This window comes from Lonchura striata, chromosome 32 (genome assembly GCF_046129695.1).
Source record: "Lonchura striata isolate bLonStr1 chromosome 32, bLonStr1.mat, whole genome shotgun sequence".
NCBI classification, from domain to species: domain Eukaryota; kingdom Metazoa; phylum Chordata; class Aves; order Passeriformes; family Estrildidae; genus Lonchura; species Lonchura striata.
The window spans coordinates 225,844-252,175 of NC_134634.1; the positions used below are offsets into that span (position 1 = coordinate 225,844).

The 26,332-nt window shown below is 49.7% G+C and overlaps 1 protein-coding gene across 3 annotated transcripts in view; it reads right to left on the reverse strand.

The window, feature by feature from the left end:
- Positions 1-25,517, reverse strand: part of AAK1 (AP2 associated kinase 1) — a 56,795-nt gene extending 31,278 nt beyond the window's left edge. For all 3 annotated transcript variants that reach the window (XM_077789230.1, XM_077789229.1, XM_031506733.2), the window contains exons 1-4: positions 25,340-25,517; positions 6,411-6,529; positions 5,110-5,218; positions 2,319-2,461 (exon numbers count right to left, since the gene is read on the reverse strand). In XM_077789230.1, the coding sequence (XP_077645356.1) occupies positions 2,319-2,461; positions 5,110-5,218; positions 6,411-6,529; positions 25,340-25,502 (534 nt within the window). In that variant the 5' untranslated portion in view covers positions 25,503-25,517. The remainder of the gene's footprint in view (positions 1-2,318; positions 2,462-5,109; positions 5,219-6,410; positions 6,530-25,339) is intronic.
- Between the last annotated feature and the right edge of the window lie 815 nt (positions 25,518-26,332).

Below are 26,332 nucleotides of genomic sequence, written 5' to 3' on the forward strand. Positions count from 1 at the left end.
AAAACACACTGCTCACAGAGCTCAAAATAAATTAAAAAATCACCACATAAGCGTTTGCTAACAAAACCCTTTGGAAGCAGAGCTCCCCATCAAGGATGATCTTTACAAGAAGGAAAGAAATAGAAGGAGTCAGCATTTTAAGCAACAGAAAATGCAGCCAAATTAGAGCAGCTGAGGGGGAGAAGGCTGGCTTGAAACCAAGGGTTAAACACGCCCCTTCCCCCGTGCCATCCATCTGCTTTGAATAAAGCACTGCACACAGATGTTCTCTCAGCAGACCAACACTGGCTGTTATTCCCTGCTCCCTGCAAATACTCCTCCAACATTTCCCCAAGAGTCCTCCCCCTTTACCTGCCTGAGAAGTCTGAGGTGATTTCTCACTCAAGCACCCTGAAAGGTTTGTTAGACATCAGCATGGGACTATCCAGCAACCAGGTTTGACAGGAGAAGGAAAAAGTAAACACAGCAAGAGAAATTCCTGCTACGCACTGCCAGGCCAGAGAAAACTGTCTTTAAAAGGAGGATGAAGGTGTCTTCTTCTGGTCAGACAGTCAGAAAGCTGCACCCCACCCTGAGCACAGGCAGGGGTGACACAGGAGCTTACCCACAGAGCCACGTACCCTTTGCCCACCGAAATGCTGCCTAAAGGTGCTGCTGTCCCCAGCTGTTGGCCACTTCCCACCAGCTGGGGACTGGGCCAACAGGAGGCTGCTCTGCTTCAGGCAAAGCCTTTGGGTTAATTCAAACTCAGAGCCAGGGGCCAGTGCAGCTCCTCCAGCTGCACTTGTCTGAAAGCTCATTCACAGCCTCCCTTCTGCTGGCAGAGCTCTCTGGGCAGGAACCTCCAGCACCAGAGCAACATCAAAGAGCTGGAAGGCAAAAAAAGCCTCCAAGCCCCCAGCTGCCTGCAAAGCCAACATCTGCCCCCTCTTCAGCAGGGTGATATTCAACCCAGAAATCATCTACATGTCCCTCCTTACACCCAGAACTTGTACTAAACTTCTCTGGCCCTTAATCTCTCTTGGCTTTGCAACTGTCCCTTGACAGTATTACATTTTAACACAAATGAAGTCAAAATATATATAAATATTCATTCTGTGTTAGTGCTGAGATCCCCAGAGGTCACCGTGACAGAAACAATACACTACTCAAGCAGAAAACATGTCTCCAAGCAGAGAAGAGCCAACCCCGACTCTGGGCACAGCTTACCAAGAGTCAGGCCTTGCAAAACCTGCCCTGGCCTAGGCAGGCAGCAGTGGGCTGGACACCAGCACCAAGAGCCCACTGCAACTGCAGCTCAGGCAGAAAGCAACACTCCAGATCAACTCACTAACCCAGCACAGATGGCCCAGATTTATTCCCCTGCAACACACTGAGTTTGTTCTGCATTAAACCCCCCAGGTAAGGGCAGGGTTAATGTCAGCTGCAGAGGTTCCTGACTCTCACCCTGTTTTCCTGACCTGGACAAACTCCTGCAAGCTGCCCACAGACTTTACAGCCTTAAACCCAGGACTCAGATTGGTAAGAGGTCACCTGTTTCCCCCTGGGAAGAGACACTGGAGCTGTTCCTGTACCCAAACTGACTGAGCAGGGGCATCACTGTCACTTCAAACATGCCAAAGCACACCAAACCCTGAGGATGTTTTCCTCTGCTCTGTTTTCCTATCTGGCTCTCCTTGGTACACGTGGTGTATAAAACAATGAGCAGTGGCACAAACAAACATCTGTGAGGGCTCTGAAAAAAGAACCTGCCCCTCGAAGAACATCTAAATTTCAAATGCACACAGCAGCCTCCTTCTTGGCTGAGTATTTCATTCCAGCTCGTTGAGAGCAAAGGGAACATCTTTTTGTTTGCTGGATTACAGGCAGGGGATTTTCCCCAAGCTGGCCCAGCTAAGCACACAGAGTTTTGCAACAGCTTTCATGGTCAGAGCTCCAGAGGCCACTTTCAAAAGCTCCTAAGGATTCCTACCCCAAGGCCAACACTTCTGGAGCGCTTCTTTTGATCTGGAAACAATTTTGTGAGCTACCTTAAATAAGCAGTGTTTCAGGTCACTGTGAATAATTCATCGGGTACATTCTGGCACACGTGCAAGCCACAATTATTCACAAACATTTGTGTTTAAGTAGATCTATAGATGGCAAACATATGGTAAGCAACACTGAGAGGCTCATTTCTTTTTTTATCTTCCAGCAGAGAGGTGTGTTTATGCCCACTTTCCCTCATCAGCAGCAGGAGAAGCACAGCGTGGGCAGCCGGCAGACAGGCAGGAGGATGCTGCGTGCTGCCCTGCTGCAGCCCTGGGGCCAGAGCTCACCTTCAGGTCCCTGTGGATGATGGGGGTCTTGCACTGGTGCAGCCGGGCCACGGCCTCGCAGGTGTCGCAGAAGATCTGCAGGACCTCGCTCTCGGTGAAGCCGGTCTGCAGGCGCTGGTTCATCAGGTTCACCACCTGTCCCCCTGCAGGGCAAGCAGCAGGGACAGTGAGGACACCGAGTGTCCAAATCACAGCAGGACACCGAGTGTGGGTCCCCAGATCACAGCAGGACACCGAGTGTGGGTCCCCAGATCACAGCAGGGACAGTGAGTGTGGGTCCCCAAATCACAGCAGGGACAGTGAGGACACTGAGTGTCCAAATCACAGCAGGACACCGAGTGTGGGTCCCCAGATCACAGCAGGACACCGAGTGTGGGTCCCCAGATCACAGCAGGGACAGTGAGGACACTGAGTGTCCAAATCACAGCAGGACACTGAGTGTGGGTCCCCAGATCACAGCAGGGACAGTGAGGACACCGAGTGTCCAAATCACAGCAGGACACTGAGTGTGGGTTCCCAGATCACAGCAGGGACAGTGAGTGTGGGTCCCCAAATCACAGCAGGGACAGTGAGGACAATAAGTGTCCAAATCACAGCAGGACACTGAGTGTGGGTTCCCAGATCACAGCAGGGACAGTGAGTGTGGGTCCCCAAATCACAGCAGGGACAGTGAGGACAATAAGTGTCCAAATCACAGCAGGACACCGAGTGTGGGTCCCCAGATCACAGCAGGGACAGTGAGGACACTGAGTGTCCAAATCACAGCAGGACACTGAGTGTGGGTCCCCAGATCACAGCAGGGACAGTGAGGACACTGAGTGTCCAAATCACAGCAGGACACTGAGTGTGGGTCCCCAAATCACAGCAGGGGCATTGAGTGTGGGTCCCCAAATCACAGCAGGGACAGTGAGGACACTGAGTGTCCAAATCACAGCAGGACACTGAGTGTGGGTCCCCAAATCACAGCAGGGACAGTGAGGACACTAAGTGTCCAAATCACAGCAGGACACCGAGTGTGGGTCTCCAGTCCCAGCAGGGACAGTGAGTGTGGGTCCCCAAATCACAGCAGGGACAGTGAGCTGTGGGTCCCCAAATCACAGCAGGACACTGAGCTCTGGATTAATTTTCTTTTTCTTCTTCCAGATAGGACTTCTTTTGTCTGACCAGAGGAATAAAAGGCTGGATTTGGGGCACCCACAGTCCACAGATTAGTCTGCCACATGTAAGCAAGAGGAGGGAGGAAGGGAGACACTCACAAAACCCACACTTTAAGTGGCTTGGCTGAAGCTGTTGACTGCAAAGAATTAAAAATCCATCTGTAACAAGGGAAACTCTGGACAAACAAAACAAGTTTTCATTTATGAGTCCTGAATTTATCTCAGCTTTGGGGTTTTGTTGCTGTCAAGGCCTTTCCAAAACAATCCTGAGGGGTTTTTTTCTCCTCTAAACACCCTAGACAGACAGAGAAAAACTCCTTTCTGAAGCTCTGGTGAAGCAGTACTGCATCATTCCACATCACAAGTGCTGGAAAACTTTCGTGGTAGGAAAGAAAAGCTCAGTTTAATGAATACTACAGCTGTGAACATTTTACACCCAAATGAATGCAGTTCTGCACACAAAGGCACTGATTTGGTTTGGAAACTGTCAGCCACAAAAGGAAAGTAACAAGGGAAAATCAGTGTGTAACAACCATTGCAAGGGGAAGGCTGCACAGCATCTGGCAAGAGCCACGTGAGAAAAGCCACCTCCTTCCAGATGGAAGGAAGCTCCTCAGAAAGATGGATTTTACTTCATCAGCCCAAAACGTGGGTACTGCAGCTGGGGGGGTGCCTGTGAAGAGCTCGGGTTTGTGCCTCCCTCCACAGCAGGCTCTGCACTCGGGGCTGAGCAGGGATTTGCCAGCCTCGTGCTGACAACATCTCTGGTCATGCTTAGCTTGAAGCTTAAAGAGAGTTTATGGAGTGATTCCTTCAGCCAAACTGCACAGAGTTCCTGCTCCCACCAGCAAACAGCCAGGCAAGGCAGGCCAGACCCTGCAGCACAACAGAGCAGCAGAGGACGTGGCAGAACACGAGCCTACACTGGGCCTGATTACACACAACTACACGTGTGTAAATGCTGCAATGCTTTTGAGTTCCAAGCCAGACAGGCCCAGAAATACCCATTTCCATCAGCTGCCACAGGCTCCTGAAGTCACCTGGCCAAAACATTATTTTTGCTGAACATTCTTCTGCAAGAAGACAGAATTTGAGCCCAGCACATGCACCATGTTCCAAACATTACATCCCAGCCACAAAGATCAAAGCTTTGGGACAGCTGGAAGAGCCTGTCTGGCTACACACAGCCAAGCAAAAAGGTCAGAGGTAACAGGAATGCTTTCTGGCTTCCCATTATCCATGTCTTGCTTCTTCCAGAACAATCCTAAGCCAGGCTGATGTGGAACAAAGCTTGCAATGAGACTAAAGTGAAGAAAAATTACATTCCTGGCTGCTTTAAGAGGAGCCACTTCTTGTGTGGACCATTCTAAAGACAACAGCAAGATGTATCTAAGGGTTCTCCTTCACAATAGAGGGGACCCAGGACCACCCTGGGCAGCAGCAAGGATAGTACCAATCCCATCAGCAGAGTCAACACAGCCCACTTCTCCAGCCCCAGCCCTGGCTTTGCTGAGCTCAGAACAGCTTCCCGGCAGCTTAGGGACAGCTCTTTTTTCAAAAGGAAGACGTGCAAGTTCCCTGTAAGCACGGAAGGACAAACCCAGCCACGAGGAGCCCCACAGAGCCCCACTCACCCCGGCAGAAGTCCATGAGGATCAGCACTTCCCACACGTCCCCGCTGCTGACTGAGTTGATGCTGGAGTCGATGTAGCCCACAATGTTCTTGTGGCCAGACAGATCCCGCTGCAAGACAGACAAATTCACACATGCACCAGCCATGTTCGCACATGGACCAGCCCAATTCACACATGGACCAGCCACATCCACGCCATGGACCCTCCTCACCCTCACTTTCCACGAGCCACCATTCCAAAGGCACCAAAAGAATACAGCAGCAAGTGCAACCCAAGTAAACAAGCTTTGTGAGCAGAGCTAAACCTTTGATGCAAGATCTAATCTCATCTTTTCCCACGTAGCCGAAAGCTTCCCTGCACTATCACAAACTACAGCAGTTCACTTAAAAGGTATTAACCTAATTTAAAGCTACTGCAGAAATCACACACAGAATTGCTACAGGTAGGAGTTTCTGATATGAAGATCATCCACCCCAAACCTGTACCTCGTGTGGCAAATTCACAAAATGAGGATTTTGTGAATTCCCCACCTGGCAGCTGTTCTAAATGCTCATCAGTATCTCTGAATACAACTTCAAAAGTGGCACTTCCATGTTTACCATGCTGCAAACAAGATTAGGCAAATTTATTTGGATCATCTCCACTTTGTCTTTTGTTTAGGGAAGCTAAGTTTGAAACAGCTATTAAAAATAGCTACGCCATCATATAAATCCTTGTGGCCAATAATCTAAAGAAACATCCCAGAGCTTGTTACAAACTCTTTACATTTCAGAAGCCCTGGCAGCAGCTACCCCACAAATACTGTTTTTATCTACCAGCCTCAGCAATGCAGAGATAACCTTCATCCCGACCCACAGGATTAGAAGATGCTGTGATACAGATTTATCTCGGGATGGAGGTCTGCCACTCATGCACTGATTTCAGTTCAGAGATATCAGAACCATCAAGTTTAAAAGGCTGAAGACTTGAGATCTCAACTGAAGATAGAGAGACTGAATTCCAACATCCCCAGTCATGCTCACATCTTCTGCCCTTCCTTTTCCCACTAAGCCATTCAGTTCTCCCCTCATTTTCCCATTTTTTTCAGGTACCGGGTTTTCCTTCTCCACTGGACAGGACCTTTTGAAATAGGTCAGTACTGGATTTACACACAAGTCCAGAGGTCAGCTCTCGCCACACAAAAGCCATTTTTGCTAGGAAAACACACAGTTGGTGCCCTGATGCTCAGAGCTCGCAGGCAGAAGGTGCCCAGGCCCCACCCCTGCACTCCAGCCTGGGCCCAGCACAGAGCAGGGACTCACCATGATCTGGATCTCTCTCTTGCAGACCTGCAGGTCGTACTCGTTATTGACGTACATCCTCTTCAGGGCACACTTCACCCCATTGCTCGTCCTCACCAGGAACACGATTGCAAAGCCACCTATGAGGAGACAAAATCACCTGGTCATTGGCAAGAACCTCTTTGCCAGGGGAGCAGAGCTGGGACAGGGAGGGCACTGAGCAGCTCCCACCACTCCCAGTGGGAATTGTCCTTCCCGTGCCCCTCTCCAGAGCTCCCGGCTCTGCCTGGACAGTTATCTCCAGGAACTCAAAGGGATCCAAGGGGGTAATCTTCAATTAATGGCAATGAAGTTAACACTTAACATCTCCACAAAAACAAGCAATTACACCAGTTCCTGGTCCTGCCAGACAGTTCCTCATTGCTCCATTAATTCCCATTATGAAGAAGAAAGCTGGAGGAAGGCAATGCTGCCTTGGACAGAAATCAGAGCTACAGATCACCCACTGAAGCACCAAAGGCCTAAACTTAAAAGGCTCTGCAACTTTGAAGCTTAAGTTGCATTACAAAGCTGATCTGTGCAAGAAGCAGAAGAAACATCTCCACACGCGGTTTGATGTTAATGCTTTTAAATCAGGACAGAAGAACAAGAGAAAAATCCACAATTCATTCTGTGGTCATTGCTATTAGTAAAGTCAGGATTCCCAGGATAAATGGACTTGTTTCAGATGAAAGCTTTTAATCTCTGTCAGCTCTCCATCCAAATACACAGGTTCACATTTGCAGTCCTGGCAGAAATGGGAAGCTGATGGAGGATGGAGGGGAAGAGGCAGCAAAAGTTTCACACTTGGCTCTCCATGGTTGTTTTCAATAGCTTTTATGACATTACAGTTCCTCTTCCACCTCAACACAGGTAACTCACCTGCCAGCAAGGGACCTGCTCAGCAGGAATCTCTCCTGGCAGGCAAACCCCTCAGCTCTACTCAGCACAATCTGCCTCAGGAACCAGAGCAGGCTTTCCAAGGAAGCCCCACTGTCTCTTAGAAGCAGCCCCAGCAGGAAGATGGGACAGAAAGAAGAAACAAAACAAAACAAAAAAACACCACTCCTCCTCCCTTCCCCCCCCCACAAAAAAAAAATATAAGCATCAAGATTTCAATTAAAGGTCTTGAAAACTATAGCCAAGCTGCAAAATGGACACTCAAATGGATTAAAGTGGGACATGGCCCTGGGATGCAGCACGTCACAGCTGCTCGAGCCCCCTCGCAGCTCTGGAGGGGCCTCTGTGCACAGCGCTGGATTCAGACCCAAAAATAACCCTGACTCTCCCTGAAGCTGCTGCAAGTTGAGGATCTCAAATTACAAGTCATCTTTAAGAGCTTCTGAACGCACAGCAGTAGCTGTATTGTTCTCCCCAGCCACATCTGTCTCGTTTTTGGAGAACAAATCTGCACATCCCGCTGTGAATCTTCATCCCAAAGGGTGGCTGTGGAAAAGAGTAACACAGCAGTGCACTGATTCTTCTTTCCCCTGTTATAACCCACAACAGAGCCAGAAAGAAATAAGGGACCACAACCAACACAATTTTCCCAAACCTTATTTTGCTAACAGCCTATATTTTTCAGAATAATCGGAGAGATCAGGTTTGGAATACTTTTTTTTTTTTTAATTTCTGTTAATTAATTTAATTTCATATATCTCAGAAAAATACTAGAGAAAAAGGGTTTTTTAAATTTTAAAAAACCAAAAAAAAAACAAAGAGTTGGTTTTTCAAAGTTTATTACAGTCTCAGCCATTCTCAAAACTTTTTGGTAATCACAAGACTTTTGGGTTTTCCTCCCCCCCAAAATGAGCAGTCACCCAGGAGAAGTCTCTGCTCCACCCCAAGGGCTCAGTTCCCTTTTCCCAGCTCTGGCGAGGCCTGCAGGATATGGGATCTCTGTTTACAGTGCTGTGCTCAGCAGAAAGAAACACGAGCTGAGCAGCAAAAATTGGTCAATTAAACTTTTCTTTTTTTTTAAAGCAGCTTCACTAACCTCAAGAACCTCCTCCTGTTCCCAACCTTTGCTTCAGCTGAGTGGGACTGGAGCCTCTTCAGACCAACTGCTAATGCCTCATTCACAGGTCCCTTCCCTCTACCAGGATCCTGGGCTAATTAATTAACAAAGTCACCTCCAGAGCACCCTCGTTAGAACATGCACATCGTGCACAAGCCAGGTGGCACAGAAAACTACAGTCTGTGCAAGGGAGAACACAGATAAAGCACCCCGAGAGCCCAGGGGAGAGACCTCCCAAATGCCCAAAATGGTCAGCATCATGCTGAAAACCACACACTTACCTCATCTCTTAACTGCTGACAGCTGCTTAACCCTTCCTCTTGCCCCCTGCACATCTACACCACCTCCTCCTCTGCCTCAAGGGCTCTCAGCTTCCAGGGCTCCAGACCACAACCAATTTCTCCCTCGTAATTCCAGTCCAACCCCCAACTCGGCTAAACCTGGGTGAAGTTGAAAGGAAACAGATCAAAGACAAATTTACAAGCAATTATGATGAAGCCCTGCCAGATGCACATTATGGGACCATTTACAGAGAACAGCAAGCCAAGAGCCTGGCACTGCCAGCTCCAACACGAAGATGATCATCCCGGGATCTGAGCAGCCAAGGGCAGCCCGGGAGCCTGTGCTATGGGTGCCCAGGGAGGGTGGGTCACACACAGGCACAGCTTAGAGGCAAAGTATTCCAGGCCCCAGGAACATCCCCGTATCTCTGCTGGTAAAGCTTCTTTTCCAGTTCACGTGTGGAAAGCTTCAGCTGCAACAGAATAAATAAATCCAGAGACCTGCAAGTGCTAGGAGGGACAAGAGCAAGAGCTAAGCCTGAGAGTCACCTCAGAGGCCAGTTCTCCCCTGCACACGTGCCTCTGATTTAAGGTTCTGAAGGAAATTCAGCTCTCTTCCCACATCAGCCAGCAAAAGCTAAAAACCCTTCCCATTCTAAAACATGAGAAGTTATTTCTGTGCTCACCCTTAAGACATATTAATACTGCTGAGCAGCCAGCACTGGGATCACAGTCAGCTCAGAGCCACCACCAGCTACAGGGGTTTCTCTGGGGAAACTTTTTTGTGTCTTTGGGACTTAAGGCCTGCCTGAACTGCATGGAAACATGGTTATCATGCTGCACACTGCTGCCCAACTGTTGTTCTTGCTAAAAGGTTTTAGGATAAGCTGAAAAAATACTGGGAAGTTCCAATTATCTCCAGTCAATACAGATGCCAAAGCAATTTTCCATGCAGGTTTGTGTCAGGGCACTGGCCAGCTGCCAGCTCTGGTAGTTATGTTTTCAGCCCTTCTGTAATTTCAGCAGGATGCACAACTCCTCACAGCCAGGCAAGTACTCCTGAACTAGGTAAGAGCAGCTGCAGGTGATCCCCCCCAGCTCCTCCGAGGTAAGGAGATAGCTGTGCTGAGCCCAAGGGATTCATGTTGGACTGCAGGAATCCTCCTGCAGCCAGCAATGCCAACTGAGCACAGCATTGCTGCTGCACGGAATTTGCACCAGCTGAGCCCCTCACTGCTCTGCATGCAGAGCCCACTGTGCTTCAGCATTGCAGCTGAGGGGAGGCCAAGGGCTGCTCAGATGCCCCCAAAACTGCCCCGGGAACATGCAGCCTCCAGGGACAGCCAGGGAGGCATTTTAAGCTCCAGCTGTACCAGCAGGCACTTAATTTTAAGTGCTCTGCTGAACCAGGCACAAAGCCACTCCATTTGCACAATTCCAATACTCACTGATCCTTATCCATCAAGAATTATGTCATATTTTGCCTTATCTCACCAGCCAGAAGAACTTCCTTAGCGCTTACCTTCCTAAGTACAATGGCAGGCTCACTCAGGTTTTGTTTTTCCCCCCAGTCAGGATGCTGTGATCCAGCTACAGGAAACCCACAGCGAGTCCCTTGCATGGGGTGGTTCCAGCTCACCATCCCCAAAGCTTTACTAAAACTCAGTAATGTGGTTTTCCCCCAGTCACAGCCACAAGCAGCTGTCACACAGACACTGCACATTACCCAGAACTGGACATCCTCACCTGGCAACACCAGAACCATTTTCTCTCTGCTGTTGTCCTGAGGAAGCCATCCTGCACCTCTGGCTTCTCTAACTGGAGCAACATACAGTCATTCAAAAAAAGAAGAGTTTTTCCCCCAGGTGTGTATATACAATAGTCACTCCTTTCAACCCAAACTATTCTGTGCTGTGATTCTTGATCCTAAAGCACCAATGTTTTTGGGCATCTTTTCTAGAGACTCAAGTGCCCTGGGATCCTGTCCTCTGAGCAGCTGGAGCTGCAGAGACCCCAAAAACACCTTCCTGTGACTGCTGGAAGTGCCACTGGGACCCCACCAGGAGTCTGGAGGAGACTCCCCAGCAGCTCCTGTAAAAAGCACCACACTGTCCCACAAACCCAGCCAAGGAAAGCAGTCCTACTGATCCTGCTCGTGCCACCATCTGCTGTGACCCTCCCCACAAGTAAATATTTGCTGGTGTATTTTAATATGGGCTTTTTTCTCAATAATAGCTCCCCATGATTTGCATTAGGATTACAGTGCTATTTTTGAGGCTATTAATCTGCAGCAATGTATTCTTTCTGTTGCCTTTATTCCACTCTTCCATTGCCCAGCAGGAGGGTATTGCTGCACATACCTGCTGAAAACACACCATTTCAAATTGCATTTTCCCCGTTTTTATGCCACTTCTGAGCTCTTTGTTTCCAGGACAGGGTATTTCACTCCAAATTAAGCTTTCTGTTCCAGCATTATTCCTCGTTATTACTAAATGTGCCCACAAACCAGAGGCAGCACTGTGAAGTGCTCTACTGTGATACATAACGAGGGGTTGGAATGAACAGGATCAGTGCACATTGCTTTTTCTGCTTTATGAAGCATCTGCAACACCTTTAAAGTCACAGTGTGTCAGCATTAACATCCTTACAGAAAAATACAACTGTCTCATTTTGTTTTGAAAGTCATTTAGGGCATAATTCAGAAGGCACAGTAATGAGGCAGACTTTGCATTAGGGCTGTAATATCCAAGATGATGAAAATACCAAAGGAAGTGAAGACAACACTGGTACAACCCATGATTTACTGAGTTCAACCTGGAACATTATCTCTGCTCCCCCTTCCTTTGGATGGAGACAGTCAGAAACACAAGCAATTTGCAAGTAATTTCTCTGTTCTTCAAGCATGCTGTTAAAATGGATGTTATTGGGGTGAGAAAACCTATGATTAACAGAAAAGGGCAAAAAGCTTACAACTTGACCAGAGAATGTTTGGGTCAGTTTGCCAACACCACTGAGAGCAGCAGGGTGAGCTGCAGGCCCTGCTCACCCAGCTCAACCTCCCTGAGACCTCCTCTCACACAGCAGCTCTGCAGCCTGGCTCCAGAAAGCAAAACCTGCACCTTCAGATGGTCCCAGCCCAGAGCTGACCCCTCAGACCACAGCACCTCCTGTAAGAGACAGCAACGGGTCATCCCAACAGGATGGGACTGAAGGTTCACCTTCTCCTGACACCTTGGCTATGGCAGAACATGTTTCCAACAGGAAGAACATTTTTAGAGGTTTCCCAGCACTACCAGGTACCACAAAGGATTTCACCCAACCCAGCCTCTCCTGGCAGGACTGACCCTGCCCACAGTCCCTCCCAGCACCTCTTCTAAGCTGCTCTTTCACCACTCTACTCACACTCCCCACCTGCTCTGTAGCAATTTATTCCTGGGTGCTGTCACCCTGTCACCACCAGGATCTCTCACCAAGATCTCCACTGGATTTCAACCCCAAGTTCTTCCCCCACAGAGCAGTGTAGCTATAACCCATCTTTTCTCCACAGCCTCCTGGTTGGATGCTATCCAGTCTTTTCCAGATGATCCAGCACAAGAAGGCTAGAGGGACTCAAAGCAGTGGTGGTTGTACTAATGTTCTCCTTTGTGTTTGCATTTTGTTGTTTTAGTACTACATGTTGGAGAGACACGACACTTGGGGTTTGGGATTTAATTAGTGCCTGTGACTCATTCTCCCACCCAATTCCATAATCCTCTGGTTACAGCAGGGTATTTACATGCCATTTTATAGCCATATCAGTGAAGATTATTCACCCTCAAGCTGCAGGCACAGAAAACACACAGTCTGTCCCAAGGCACAGGCTTGCATCACCTCTCAAGAGTACATGGACAAAACCAGTGTTGGTTCCCCATAACCAGCCTAAAAACCCAGGATTTTCTGCACCTGGGCCAAACTGGGCCAACAGTCAGCACGCTGAAGCCCAAAGCACTGACAGGGTGTGCTCAGCCACAGGCTCACACACATCCACAGGTGTAAGGGGCACCTGCACAACTGTCTGAAGGTGGCAGTGGGGACAGGGGGGACACTCAGGACACACCACACACACAAACAACAGCAGCAGGCTCTGCTCCAGGGGGGGCTGAATGTGGATCTCCTGGTCTTACTACACCCAAATGTCTGTAAACAGTGCATGTGTTTGTGTACATGTGTGTTATAAACCAGAGTCCAGTTCTGAACAAGAACAAAACAAACCCTCATGCCCTGCCAACAGCCTCCCCAGCTGAGAAGAGCAGATAATAACACTAAATTAAACAGGGCCTCTCTCAGCCCAGATTTTCTACCTCAAAGGAAATAACAAGCTTCACTTAGCTGGTTTTTGTTGTATAAGTCCCTTGACTTATGTAGGCATAACAGTGCCAAGTTGAAGGGACTGCTTTGATTTAAAGCCCGTCCCAGCACCTCCCAGAGCAGTATTTCAAGGAGCTCTCAGTGCCTGACCTCACCATACTCACCTGAACAGGGAGTTAAGCACACTAAACCCAAACAAAAATCTGGGTGGTTCACTGAGCTTCCAGCTGTGGCTTCGTCTGCTCCTCTGGGCCGATTCCACTGTCCCTAAGCAGCACTTTAAAAGGTTTCATCCTGCAGTGGAGATAGAGCTGCTCTGGGAAATTTATCAAATCAGATCTTGAAACATCAACCGCCAATTAAATAGTCTGAACATTTAAGTTTTATCTTGAGGGCAAAAGAGAAAGGGCACACCACTAACTCCAGCTGAAAGAGTTTTGTCTGTGGAAGGAGCAATGGTCACAGTAACTCAAATTCCAGCCTGGTTCTGCCCATTTTAATTGGCTGGAGGAGGCAATCAGAGCTCCAGAACTGCAGGGAAAGTAGATAGCACCTAGATAAAGCACAGAGGACATCTAGTATTTCATGACAGGAGACCTGAAACGTGCACAGTATCAGGAGAATCAGCTGAATCCTGCATCTGCCCAGATGGAAAATTAGCTAAGAAAGTATTTTTGCAACAAGATCAGGAATTTAATAGTGAACATACTCTAAAGAAGATTGTAACAGTTCTAAATGTAAAAAGCCAGGAAAGCTCAGAGCTAAAGTGAACATACAGGAAATGCAGCTATTTTGTGAGTGCTTCTAGTGATTCAGTTGAAGAAACACAAGGCACACAGACACAGGTTGTGTGTCAAGCCAGCCAAGGACAGAATCCCTGTGGCACAGGACAAACTCTTGAAGATTATTCAAGCTTTGCTGGGCAAATCACCAGCTCCCCTTCCCTCCCTGCAGAGCAATGTGCTCAGCTTGTTTTCTGCTGGGGCTTCCCAGGTTTCATCCTACTGCCAGAGGAAAGCCGTGCTGGGAAACTGAGGTGGATTCTGTGCTCACCCAGTCCATATTCACAACAGCAGCAGCTCTGAGCAGGACAGGTTACAACTCACTGCTTCACTGTCCATAGCAGGGAAATACATGTCAGCCCTACAGCTCCCAAAGTTAGGCACTGTTCTTCCAGCAATTACCATTTCAAGCAGCCAGAAATTCTCCACACAGCTCACATTCGAGCTGGGAAGAATTTGACCTGCACAAAGTCCATCTCACATAAGCAGCAGTTTCCACGTGGAAGCAGCAAGCAGAGGAGCCTCCAGGCTGGCCAGCTGAAATCCCTCAGGCTGAGAGAGCTCTCCAGGCACGGAGAGCCCAGCACCTGCCCACACAAAATGCAACTGGGACTCAGTGAGAGGCGGGAAGAAAAAGGGAAAAAAACCGAAACAACCAGCTCCAAAGATAGCCCCAGAGTCCACCAGAGCCAGCACCCATCATCAGGGCAAAGGTCTGCTCCCAAGAGAGCAGAACAGCCCAGGCAAAGCCCTGCTTATCTCAAACCCTTCTCACTCCCAGCTCCAGCACTGCTTAAGCTTAAGGCTTTAAATACCAGCAGGAAAACTTTAACAGAACATCCAGCACACCTGAGCAAAGGACTTCTCCCCAGGTAAAACAAAGGCTTAAGCTTACACAGAGTTTGTGGGTCAGCCTCTCAGCCAGGGGAAAGCAGGGCCATAGTCAGCCCTACTCAGATTTACCACAGCTGAGAATCCTAATGTGATTATCCAATATTACCAACATAATTATAGGGCCCTTGCTTAATGTCACTGCTGCAATATCTAGGCCATGACAGGACAGATTTAGATTTACAAAGCTCCACCCTCTCCTCTTAAACAGGCAGGATGTCACCATGGTTAATGTTGGTGTGGCAGCCCCAGCCAGGAGTGCCTGAACTGTGCAAAATAATACAGCCAGGAACCTCATCCAACATACAACACCAGCACAGCCTTTGCCTCTCCTGATTTTAGAAGAGCAAGACTGGTTGTTTAGGGATTGTGGCAGTTTTAGGAGTGAACATTCAGTCTATCAGCTATGATGCTCACATTGGCAAACAGACACAAAATAATTACAGTTAGAGGCATTTTCACTGCATGGACAACATGGGAAAAGCATAACTGCCTCTTGTCATTTCCCTGGGGATTTATTTTGATAGAGCCGATTTAAAACCATTCAGCTTCATTTCTTTGTGTGTTTCAGGACCCCATCTCATTACAGACCTCTAGGAGACACCTCACTCCCCACACAATCCTGCAACTCCCAGGCAGCTCCACTGAGGAGAACAAAACAGGAAGCTGTAAATCACAACACAGCAGAGAAAGGAGGGGAAAGGAAATTAATCTCTGCCATGCAACAGCATTTTAGAAGCCTAAAATAATCACCGGGCAAGATCCAGGCAGTGCATTAAACCCACACTCTTGTCAGAAGCTCCAGTCCAAGGGCAGCAGCAGCCTGGCACTCCGAGAGCAGCCCAGACACCCCAGCTCAGGGCTATTAAAGTCTCCCAGTATTTGCAGTGTTTGTGACAGCAAGTTCCTAACAAGCAGCAGCTCACTGGAGGCGATGGCACCGTGCTGCCTGTCACAGCAGGAAGCACGCTGAGGTGTTCACGTGGGGAGATCTGCTGGGCATGTGCTCCGCTGCACAGCCCTGTGCATCCGCTCCATTACTCCCTGACGGGCAGACTTGCAAAACCAAAGCTGATAGAACAGTGTTTTATTGCTATGCAGCAAGACACGCTGCCTCCAAATAGATTACTTGGCAAGGCAGACTCAGTCCCTCTCTATTGTAACAATTTTAGTCCTTGAACTTCCACTGTAAGCCCAAAAAAAAAAAAAAAATTAATGGGTCATGAATAACTCGTGGCTTAAAAAAAATTTACAAGAATCATTTGTTTAGTTATCAGTCAGCCCTTTAAAAAGCATATTTCAGCTGCTATTATTCCCAGCAGCTGCTAATAGCATCTGAGCCCTTGTTCATCTCCAAGTGAAATTAGCACTGGCATCAACATGCTGCGGAGCATGACGGGCTCTGAGCGAACACGGCTGGAACTGCAAAGCCAGCAAGAAGCTGCAGCGACTGCAGGCAGCTGAAGAGCTTCCCTGGAAAGGCAAGGCAGCCGTGAATCACTCAGCAGGAGACGAGAGCAAAAGCAAAACGAGTGGAGCAGAGAGCAGGTTGCAGCTGGAGGTGTAGAGGAGGGAGAAAGCAGCATGAAGGCCAGGGCTGGACTAACCGGGCTGGCTTGCAAGGGCCAGGCAGAGCAGGCCGTGGAGAGGTCACGGTAACAGCACACTCCATTTGGGAAGCACTCATGCAAGGATCCCAAGGCAGCTCAGGACAACAGAAAAGTCAGGCATTTAGGAATTGTGATTGCCTTTGGGAATTCAGGTTCCTAGGGCAGCACCCAGACACGCTCCTGAGCACGGCAGCAGGAGAAGCACAAGCACAACTCCACACATTCCAGAGGAGCCCGAGCTCACGGCCATCAGCACCCTGCCAGAGATCCACAGCAGTGCATGGAGGCTTCTCTCCAGCCAGCTTCCTCTCTTAAACCCAGGAATGCAGTTCACCTTTCCAGGAATGCCAGATAACTGCAGGTTATGGGTACCTGTGTAGCTACAGGTTACAAGTACCCCTGGGCCACTGAAGTGCCACCTCCCTGAGTAAGAGGAAAACACAACTTAAGCACATCCCATTCCTCTGGAGGGCATTTGCTAATCCACCCCTGAAGACAGCAATGACCTTTTCAACTCCTGAGTACATGCCAAGCATGGAGACAGGTATCCACTGTCCCACCAGGCAGGTCTTGGGGAATTTAAACTCCCAGGTACAGCCAGGAGCACAAAGTATTCATGATTCAGCACTTAATGGGAAAAAATATCAGCTCTACATGAAACAGGGCTTTGAGTTTTCCACACATGCACAGGTGAAGAGGGGAGGTATGAACTCTATGTCTGTTCATTTATCAGATGTCTAGGAACAGGAAAAGTAGCTGGGGTCCAGAACCTGCAGTCTTGTCACTGTTACTCACCAAGCCTGTAACCATTGGGGGTTGAATTCATCAGTTCAAATGAACTTAAATAGTTGCTTTACTTATTTATATCTCAACTTAAATAATAAATATATTACTAAATCCATCAGCTGCAGAAAAACTTTCAAAGGTACAGCCTTTCAAAGGTAAGGCCTTGTTATGTTTAAAACAAAAGCAAAAGGTAGAAAACAACCACCTGTCCCCCTTCAAAAATAGCATAATTTCAATTTTTTAAAAAGTCCAATACATTTAATCCTGTCACATGTGCTGCTGAAAGCTGGGTGAGCAAGGCTGAGTTTGTGTGTTTCCATGGTCTATGAATAATACCAGAGCTCCAGAAGACCCTGTGTGTCAACTCTCACACCATGATGAGCTGTACCAGCACAGCTGCTTGCACCTCACAGCCTCTCTCTGAACAGGCCTCCTAAGGCAGCAGCACAGAGTGTGTTCTGGTGCCAAGGGAAGGGCCAGGAATCTCCAAGGAGCAGGGACAGGCTTTGTTCTGCACTTGCATTATGTGACACAGGCCTTGGTCCATGATAAAAGTTCCTGGGTACTATGGTGACATGAATATTAATGACCCTGTGATTAAAACACCAGGCAAGGAGTTATATTTGCATTTAATACAAGACTGTCCCTGCTGTCCTACACAGCCCTTATCAAGCGGCTTCATCTTCATGGGCTTCAGCTTCTCATTTGTGAAATCATTTGATGAGCCTCCCTGCCACCATCTGTTTGTGTGCTCCGCAGAGAGGGGACGGGCACAGAAGCACAGGTCGTGTGACACCTCACACACAGAGCCTTTGTGTCCTGCACATCAGCTCAGCAGTTCAAACTGCAGCTGCTAAAGCAGCACAGAAACAGAAGGGCAAACTCAGGCTCACATACCCAAAAGTGCATCTCCTGACTCAGAAGCAACAGGTAAAGGCTGAAAGAAGGGCTCTGACATCCAGCAGATTTTTACTTCCCAGAAACATGTGCCCAAGGATGACAGGACAGTGTGACCTGCCTGTACTGCCCTCTGCCCACTGTCCCTCCTCCAGCCCTTGCCACCCCACACATCAGGGCTCTGCGACGCATTTCTTTGTTTCCTTACAAACATAACCAATAAAAGCCACAAACACAAGAACCAGCAGGATCACATCAGCTGGCTGAAAAGGCAAGTGTGGCAGCACTTGAGTCCCTGCACACACACAGGCGCCGTCACAGATCCTTCCAGAGTGTTTTCTTTAGGAATCTCAGGGTATTGCTCATGACACCAGCCATCTGCATACCCCTGGTATTACAGACTTCTTGCCAAAGGTCATGAAGAGAGTCATTAGAGCAGAGCCCTGGGCCAGCAGCAGCCACAAACAACCTTCGTGTGGCCACACTGCAGCCATAAGGGAGGACTTCCCATCGATCCAGCTCCCTCCTCCCAGGCAGCAGCTCAGTGCCAGAGAGGTCTTTATGGCTGAAGCACTTCCCAAGGCAGAAGCCATTAATCCTTCAAAGGGTCACAACAGGTAACTGAAGTAACACTGAATTAGCAGGTAGGTCATGCAGACAAGGCACATGAGGCGGAAGGTCTCCATTTCTGTGCTTTTCACATCAGCACTGACTTCTTGTGCTCCTTTTAAGAATTTCAAACCACTTTGGAAGTCCACATTGTGCATCACTCTCATAAATGTCTGAATAGCACCCCTACACAACCTGGGATAGTGATCACAGAAACATATATAACACACCAAACCAAGGGCCCCTCCTGCTTGCTCTGGTGCCTTGAAGAGAGACCGATGTTCAGTGGCAGCCACAGGAACCAGGCACATCATGTCCTCATGGAGCATTCTGCACACCTTTGAGACAAGCTTGAGTTTATTCCACTGCTGCCATTTGTGCAGCAAAAGCACACATCAGCCCTGCAACCATCATTTCGCTTACAGAAGGAGGGACAAGCTAAGATGATATCTGAACAACAGCTGTGCAATTAGAGCCTTGGAAGATCGTGCATTTTGCTCTCACACCCTCGAGAACAGCTTGCCAGATTGCTTTGTAAGGTCACACAGGCGCATTCTGGGGCCCCCTACCACAGGCCTATGGGAAGGGAAACTGGTGTGTGACTAACAGTGAATGAAGATCAGCTCTACCTGCCCTCCTCACAGCACCAGCCAGCTTCCAGCTCAGCTGTGAGGGGATGCACACGCAAATCCCTGCTCAGGGAACTCAGCTGCTGATGGCTTTTTTTATTTTTAATCTATGAGATCACCCGTCACTGGTACGTAATTTCTTTCTGCAAAATCATGAAGCAAACCAGATGCTATGAGCATCTCGTTCCAAAAATGTCTTTAATCCAATCCTGCAACACATGGCCCAGGGTCCTGGTGTCAGCAGGGGTTCTGCCACAGAGCAAGCATGAATTTACACCCAAATCACACGTGTGCCAAGAGCTGAAATCGCAGCAAGGCAGCACTTGAGAGGAAACACAGACTGCAATTAAAGCACCCAATCTGGAAGGCCAGAGATCAATTCCTGACTTGGCCACACATGCTCTGCATTGCTTCACCTCCCTGTCTGAGTTCCCAGCAGCCCTAAAAGGGGTGGAAGGACACACTGACAGGCTGTGCCAGGGCTCAGGTACTCTGGGTAGTGAGAGCTCCTCACATCAGAGGAGCTGCAGCAGCTCCCCTCTGTTTCACTCTGCTGCATCACACTGAGGGCAGCTAACAATAACCTTCATTTCATTTAGTGGCAATTCCTGGACCTCCTACAAAAGAAGAAAGTTTCCATAATGACAAAAAGCCACAAATGAGAATTACCTTGCAGTGCTTCACTTAAGTCTTTCCAAATCTTTTCCTTGTGCTTGTAAATCACTGTCAGAATTGTTCCTACTCTCAAGAAGTACAGCAGCCAGTATCTGATCCAAGGAGGTTTGTTTCCAGCATGATACCACCACAAGGACATCCTGTGCTTCCCCCATCCAAGGAAGCCAGCACCCCCTTCCTGGGAAACTTACTCAGCTACCCTTGTCATCAGGAGATAACTCCTCCATAAACCAATTTTGCTTATGGCATGTTCTCCTCAGAGACTTCCTGTCTCCTTCCACACGTAGCACACAAGTAAACACCCAGCACAAGAGAAGGCAAATTGGTTGTGACTTTCCAGAGAAGCAGCACCAAGCCCTGCAGCTGGCACGCTGCCTTCCCAATGGGCACAGCCACATCCTGCCCAGAACATTTACTCTGAAAAAAAGTCACCTTCAAGGGAAGCAGCTCCCAGTCCCAACACAAGTGTGCAGCACCTAGCCAGTCCTGACCCCTTATTAGCCATGATTAATGCAGGTGGGTGAGCTTGGAAGGCAGGAAGTGCTAAATCCAGAGTGGATTCCAGCCTGTCTTCAGCACATTTATAACTTCCCACCTGCTCTCCTCAAGCTGCTGACAAGCTCCTGCACAAAGGGGAGAAGGCCCACACCACAATAAAAACATTATGCACGTGCAACCAGAGGTTAGCAACCTGTCCTTTAAAACTACTAGAACACTTCTGCAAGACCCCAGCTGGAGAGTTAAACCATGTATTACCCCCAGCCAGAATCCCAAAACTGAGCTTTCACATACTAGCTGACAACTTCACAGCAGGACTGCTTGAAACAGAAACTCTCCTGGTATCACATGGAAGGTTCCTTCCTGGGATGCTGACTGTGCTGGGCTAACACTGCCTTTAAACCAGCTTTTAGCTGCCACAGCTGTTCCATAAGGAACCAGCCCCCCGGGTACACCCCAGACCCTTTCTGTGACAGGCTGCACAAAGCCCACAAGCCAGGCCAGGCCAGTCTCTGGCCCACACAACTTCTTACACACTTAAATCCACTAACACCTGCTTTTCCTCCCTAATTACATCTCAGGACACAGCACACACTGTCCCAGCAAAAGCTGTGCCGCTAAAAGCACCAAAACACTTGGGATACCTCAGCATTTACCAAATAACTCCCCTGAGATTCTTCACAAGTTCCCCTGGCTTCTACTCTCAGAAAAACAGACTGCTAGAACACAGAATTAAACATCCTACCTGGCAGAGCAGAGTGCAGAGTACATACATGTTCTGCCTCACAAGAAACAGGGAAAAAATAAAAAGAAAAAAATCACATGTTCCACTCCAAGAGGAGAAACAGTTTAATTCCTAATCCAAATGTCACTGGTCAGCTGATTAGCAGCTGGCCCTTGGCTGAAACTAGAAAGCAGTAACTCGCAAAATACACTTCAAAGCAGTGTATTGAACCCAGCCACACTGGAATTGAGTTGAGGATCACATAAATCTGCAAAATGTGCCTCAGATGGGGTTTGCTTTAAAGTGAAATTATTTCAGAAGAAGCTCACGTGTGTTTTCAGTGACTTCAGGTTCTGGTGCTGCAGGGAAGGGAGGTGCCAAGGGTGAGCAGGGCAGGGGTCAGCAGAAACCCTCTGCACTCAGGCCAGCCACAGCCCTGGGCAGCTCAGGGCACCCCACCCCACCAGGCTGGGCATTCACAGCCTCCCCCAGCTGCTCCCCACATGCACTGGCCTGCAGGTCTGCTAAGGAAATTCAGGATGAAGCCCACAGTGTCCCTCTTTTCAAAACAGAGGAAAAATACAGCTGGCAAATGTAAGATGATTTTGTGACTTTGCACTGGTTTGTAATACCAACCATTAAATGCTTTCAAATCAACACTAGCTACAGCACACAGGCACATACCAGAAAAACTTAAGTGAGACAGCCAACAATCATTAAACCTGAATCCCTTACTTACACACTTGAAGGGGAAAAGACTTTCAAAAAAGTACAACTCATTTTAAAAGTAGCTTTTCACAGACCTGCAGGAACACAGCCTGTACTTTCTGCTAGAAGCAGAGCAAGACAAAACCCTGTTCAAGCACGTGCCCCATCAATGTTTACACACCTCGGGTCAGCTCAGCACTCTCTGACAACACTGGGAGTACAGAGTCACACAAAGCACAGCGGCCCTCAGAAATGGGACACTGGGGCAATCTCCAACCTGTTTTAGCTCGGAGGAGTACCCGTGCCTTGTGGTACTTTGCCACACACCTCTCCCAAACTCCTTAGCAAATCCCTCATTTATGGCAACATCCTTCTCAATGTTTCTGCTGTTTTGTTCTCTATCAGAGGGACACCAAACTCCCAAGAGCTCCAGCATGGGGCTCTGGGGTGAGGTTTTGTTGTTTGTGTAGGGTTTGTGTTTATTTTGTTTGTGTAGGGTCTTCCCCCTACACACAGGCAGAAACAAAGAGCAGGATCTGATTTGGTACAACGCAGTTTTGGTTTATTTTCAGAAAGAAAACAGCAAGACAGCAGCCTGACTCAGCCCCACACTGCAAGAGCTCCTGGGGATTGCATTCAGCTCTGTGAAACACCACTCACCCCAAAACCAGCCACAATGCCCCTAAACCCATACTGGGGCACTGTGTGACTTCAAATCTGACCCTGCAGACCCCCAGGACCAACAGCACTGCCCTCCCACCACAGATAATCCTTCTGCAAACTCTGAGGGGAATTTTTCAAGAGCTTATTTGTGCTATTATATAGATTAGAGCAGGAGAGTTACAAAGACCCAACTAGGTACAACCTATTGCAACACACTGTAAAAAACCCACTGATTCACCGTATCCTGACGCCACAACCAACCCCTCAAATTCCTTCTACATTATTCCCATCTACTTCCTTCTAAAAAGGAAAGGATGTTCCTCCCTGCCAAGGCAGGCAAGCATCCAGACAGAACTATTTTTAGGGGTGAGGGGTGCTCCTAACCAGAACAGGTAATTTGGGAGATCCACACAAGAGCCCAGAGGTATTTGGAGCCATTTGCCACTTGGCACAGGCAGTGCTGCAGCCAGGGCACACTCCTCACCAGCAGGGTTGCTCAGCAGAATTCAGGGTGACCAGGCACAGCTCTGAGAGCAAATCACAATGTTTCAATTCCAAAACTTCTGGTTCAACTCAAGTCTCCTCCGCACCATTCATCACTGCATCAGTTCTCTCTTTAAGCCACTTTTACATCTCTTTTTTTTTTTCATGTTTCACAGGCTGCACCTAAACACAGGCCTCCCCCCTCCCTCCTAAAGCAACGGGGATGACAGGTCCTTCCTTCCCAGACAGGATACTCCTCCTACAAAGTGCTTCCCAGGGGACTTTTCCTTTTAGCAGAAATAGCCAGGAGTTGCCTCTTCAGCACTGCTGGAACCACTGCAGATACAGAGAGGTTTTCCAGCCGAGGTTTCAGACGTCAGGAGCGTGGGGACCGGGCTGCCCACGAGCTCCCCAGGTCTCCAGCTGAGTCAGGGTTTAGAAAAGGCTGTTTACCAGCACACTCAGCCACACTCAGGCATGCAGAGCTGCAGCACTCCTGACCCACGCTGCTCCCCAGCTGGCCCAACTTTCCTACAGAGGAAATGGCATTGTCACTGTTCCCAACAAAAGGTGACGAGCTGCAAACCGACACACCGCCTTGCTCGTGTCCCCTCTGCACACAGAAGGATTTCACACCGCCCACAGCAAAGTCTCGCTGGGAGGGAGATACCTGGGCAGCACCTTTCACCAGAACTCCCTCTGCCTCACAGAACAAACACAGCCCCTGCTTCACAGGTGTGCTAGCCTGCTGTGAGCAGCCCAGAGCTGCAGGCCGTGCTCCATCCCACAGCCAGCCCAGGAAGCAGGAGATGCAGGGAAAAGCCCCCACAAGCAGCAGCTCCCCCCAGGACAGGGAGGCAGAGAAGGGAGGCTCTTCTCTCAGGCAATTCGTGCTCCCACCTCCACCTCTGCTGCAGCAGGAGAGCCCGGTGACACACGGCTTCGCTTCCCGGGGCAGAACCTGCCAGCACATTACTCATCAGCAAAAAAAGCCTCTGCCTTCCCATGTTACCAGGATGAGGCCATCCTGCATTAAAAAGAGACTGACAGCTTCTCAAGTTTAGCTCATGTAGATCCTAAGCTTCCAGGGCCAAAAGGGCCTCGCAAGTATCAGTCCAGGCAAACCTGTATTGCAAATTTCAAAGGAAAAAAAATCACTATAGCTGCTAGGTAAAAGCCTGGTTTTGGTTCTCCTCTCAGCAGAACACATCAGAAACCAAGTCTAAAAAAACAGCCACAGACCTATTTTCTTGTACACCGCGGTGAATTCTTACAAATCTGAACACAGGCAGCGTACACAGAGTCCCTTTTCCATTTTAGGGCTCTTTCTGTAAAAGCCAACACAGGTCCTCCCACTCAGCTCTCTCCCAGCAGCTCTCCTCTCCTTCGCCATCAAAACAAAACACTGTTTGGACTAAATCTGCCCAGGATGCTGTGCAGGAGGCACCAGGAGCAGGTCTGAAGAGGCCAACATCTCTCTGAAGGTCGAGGCTAAGGTTACCAGGCAGAGCCATGCAGGAGGTTCCTTACAGCCCCAACAAATGAAATGTAAAATGATAGTTCAAGCAGCAGGGCTGGTTACAATTAAACAAATGCCACCAGCAGCTTGCTGCACTGCAAGGCCTGCACACATCATGAGTTCCATAACCCCTAGGATTCATTTTTAGGTGTCTGTTTTATTTGGGGAAAACAAAATAAATAAATAAAATTATAAAAAAAAAAAAAAAAAAAAAAAAAGGCAATTGGGATCACCACTTCCCCTTGCAGACATCCCACACACAGAGAAATCCCTCATCCCAGGTCACAGCCAGCCTATGTACATAACATAGCTACAAGGAATTTACTCCAGTGTTTTAATCCTCTCAGCTTGAGATAGGAAAGGAGGTAACAGCTGAAGAAAGTTTAAGAGTGAAGGACACCACTTTTTTTATTTACAGCACCTTGTTCTGCACCAAAATATTTGACAATTTTGGTTTGGGTGTTTGTTTATTTTGTTTTTTTTAACTCCCAGTTTAGAAGAAGTGAGAAACAACTTCTAACAACATTCCTCCAATTTCTGAAGCATTAAAAAAAAAAAAACAAAAACAAAAACAAAAAAAAAACCAAATCCAGGAAACCCACACTGGACTTACAGATGGGAAGATCAGACACGTCAGCTTACAGACACCACTGGACTGCAATTCTGCCAAGGACGGTGAAATACTCAGGAATCCGGGGGTCAGGGAGGAGGCTGGGTGCCCGGGACAGCTCGAGGCCTCCCTTTCAGCTCGGGGAGGCAAAAGCAGCGCTCAGAACGGCACCGGGACCTTACCTTCCGCCAGCACCTCGTCCACCGTGACCTGGTGCCGGCCGATGCTGAAGACCCGGCCGATGTAGCCGCTGCCCGGGCCGCTGCTGCCGCCGCCGCCGCCGCTGGTGCCCGAGCCGGGCCCGGAGCCGCCCTGCTCCCGGCGCGAGTCGAAGAACTTCTTCATGTCTCAGGAGGCGGCGGCCGCCGCGACGCCGGTGTCGGTGCCGACCCCTCCTGGCTCTGCCGCGGCCGCTGAGCGGGGCCCGGGGCCGCTGGCCCGGCGGGGCCGAGCCGCGCTGTCCCGCGGGGACTCACACCTGCGGAAGCAGCGGGGATAACGGGCTGGCGAGTCACCGCCGCGGGCCGCTCCGCGAGCCCCGACCGCGCGACCCTGCCCGGTACCTCGCAGAGCGCGGCGGGTGCCTCCATGCGCCCCGCGGGGCCGGCCTGCGCAGCCCCACCGGCTCACGGCGGGGGCCGGCTGCCGGCAGCGCCCGGGGCCCGCATCGCTGCCTGGCGGCGTCACCGGCGACCACCGAGCCCGTCAGGGACACGGACAGGGACCGACCCCGCCGCCGCCGCCCCCCGCCGGCCCCATCCGACCAGGAAATGGGCCGTCACAGGAAGTGCCGGCTGCCGCCGGGAGCACCGCCCCCGCGCCTCCGCCAGCTGCGGGGCCCGGCCCCGCCGCCCCGGGCCGTCCCGTCCCGTCCCGTTGCGTTCCTCCCTGTCCCGGGATATCGCGTCCACAGCGTCCCGTCCCGCGGGCCTCGGAGCGCCCCCCGCCCCACGGTGCGGCGGGCGGGGGAGCGGGGGCCCGGCGGGCTGGCGGCGCCGCGCGCGGCATGCTGGGGGCGGTAGTTCGCCGTGCCAGGCGGAGGGGGGGCCCTGGGGGCGGCGGGGACTACAAGTCCCGGCATGCCGCGCGGCGGGGCCGTGAGGGGCTGTGGCGGAGCGGCCGGGCCGCGGTCGCTCCTCAGACCGGCCGGGGCCGTGAGGGGCTGTGGCGGAGCG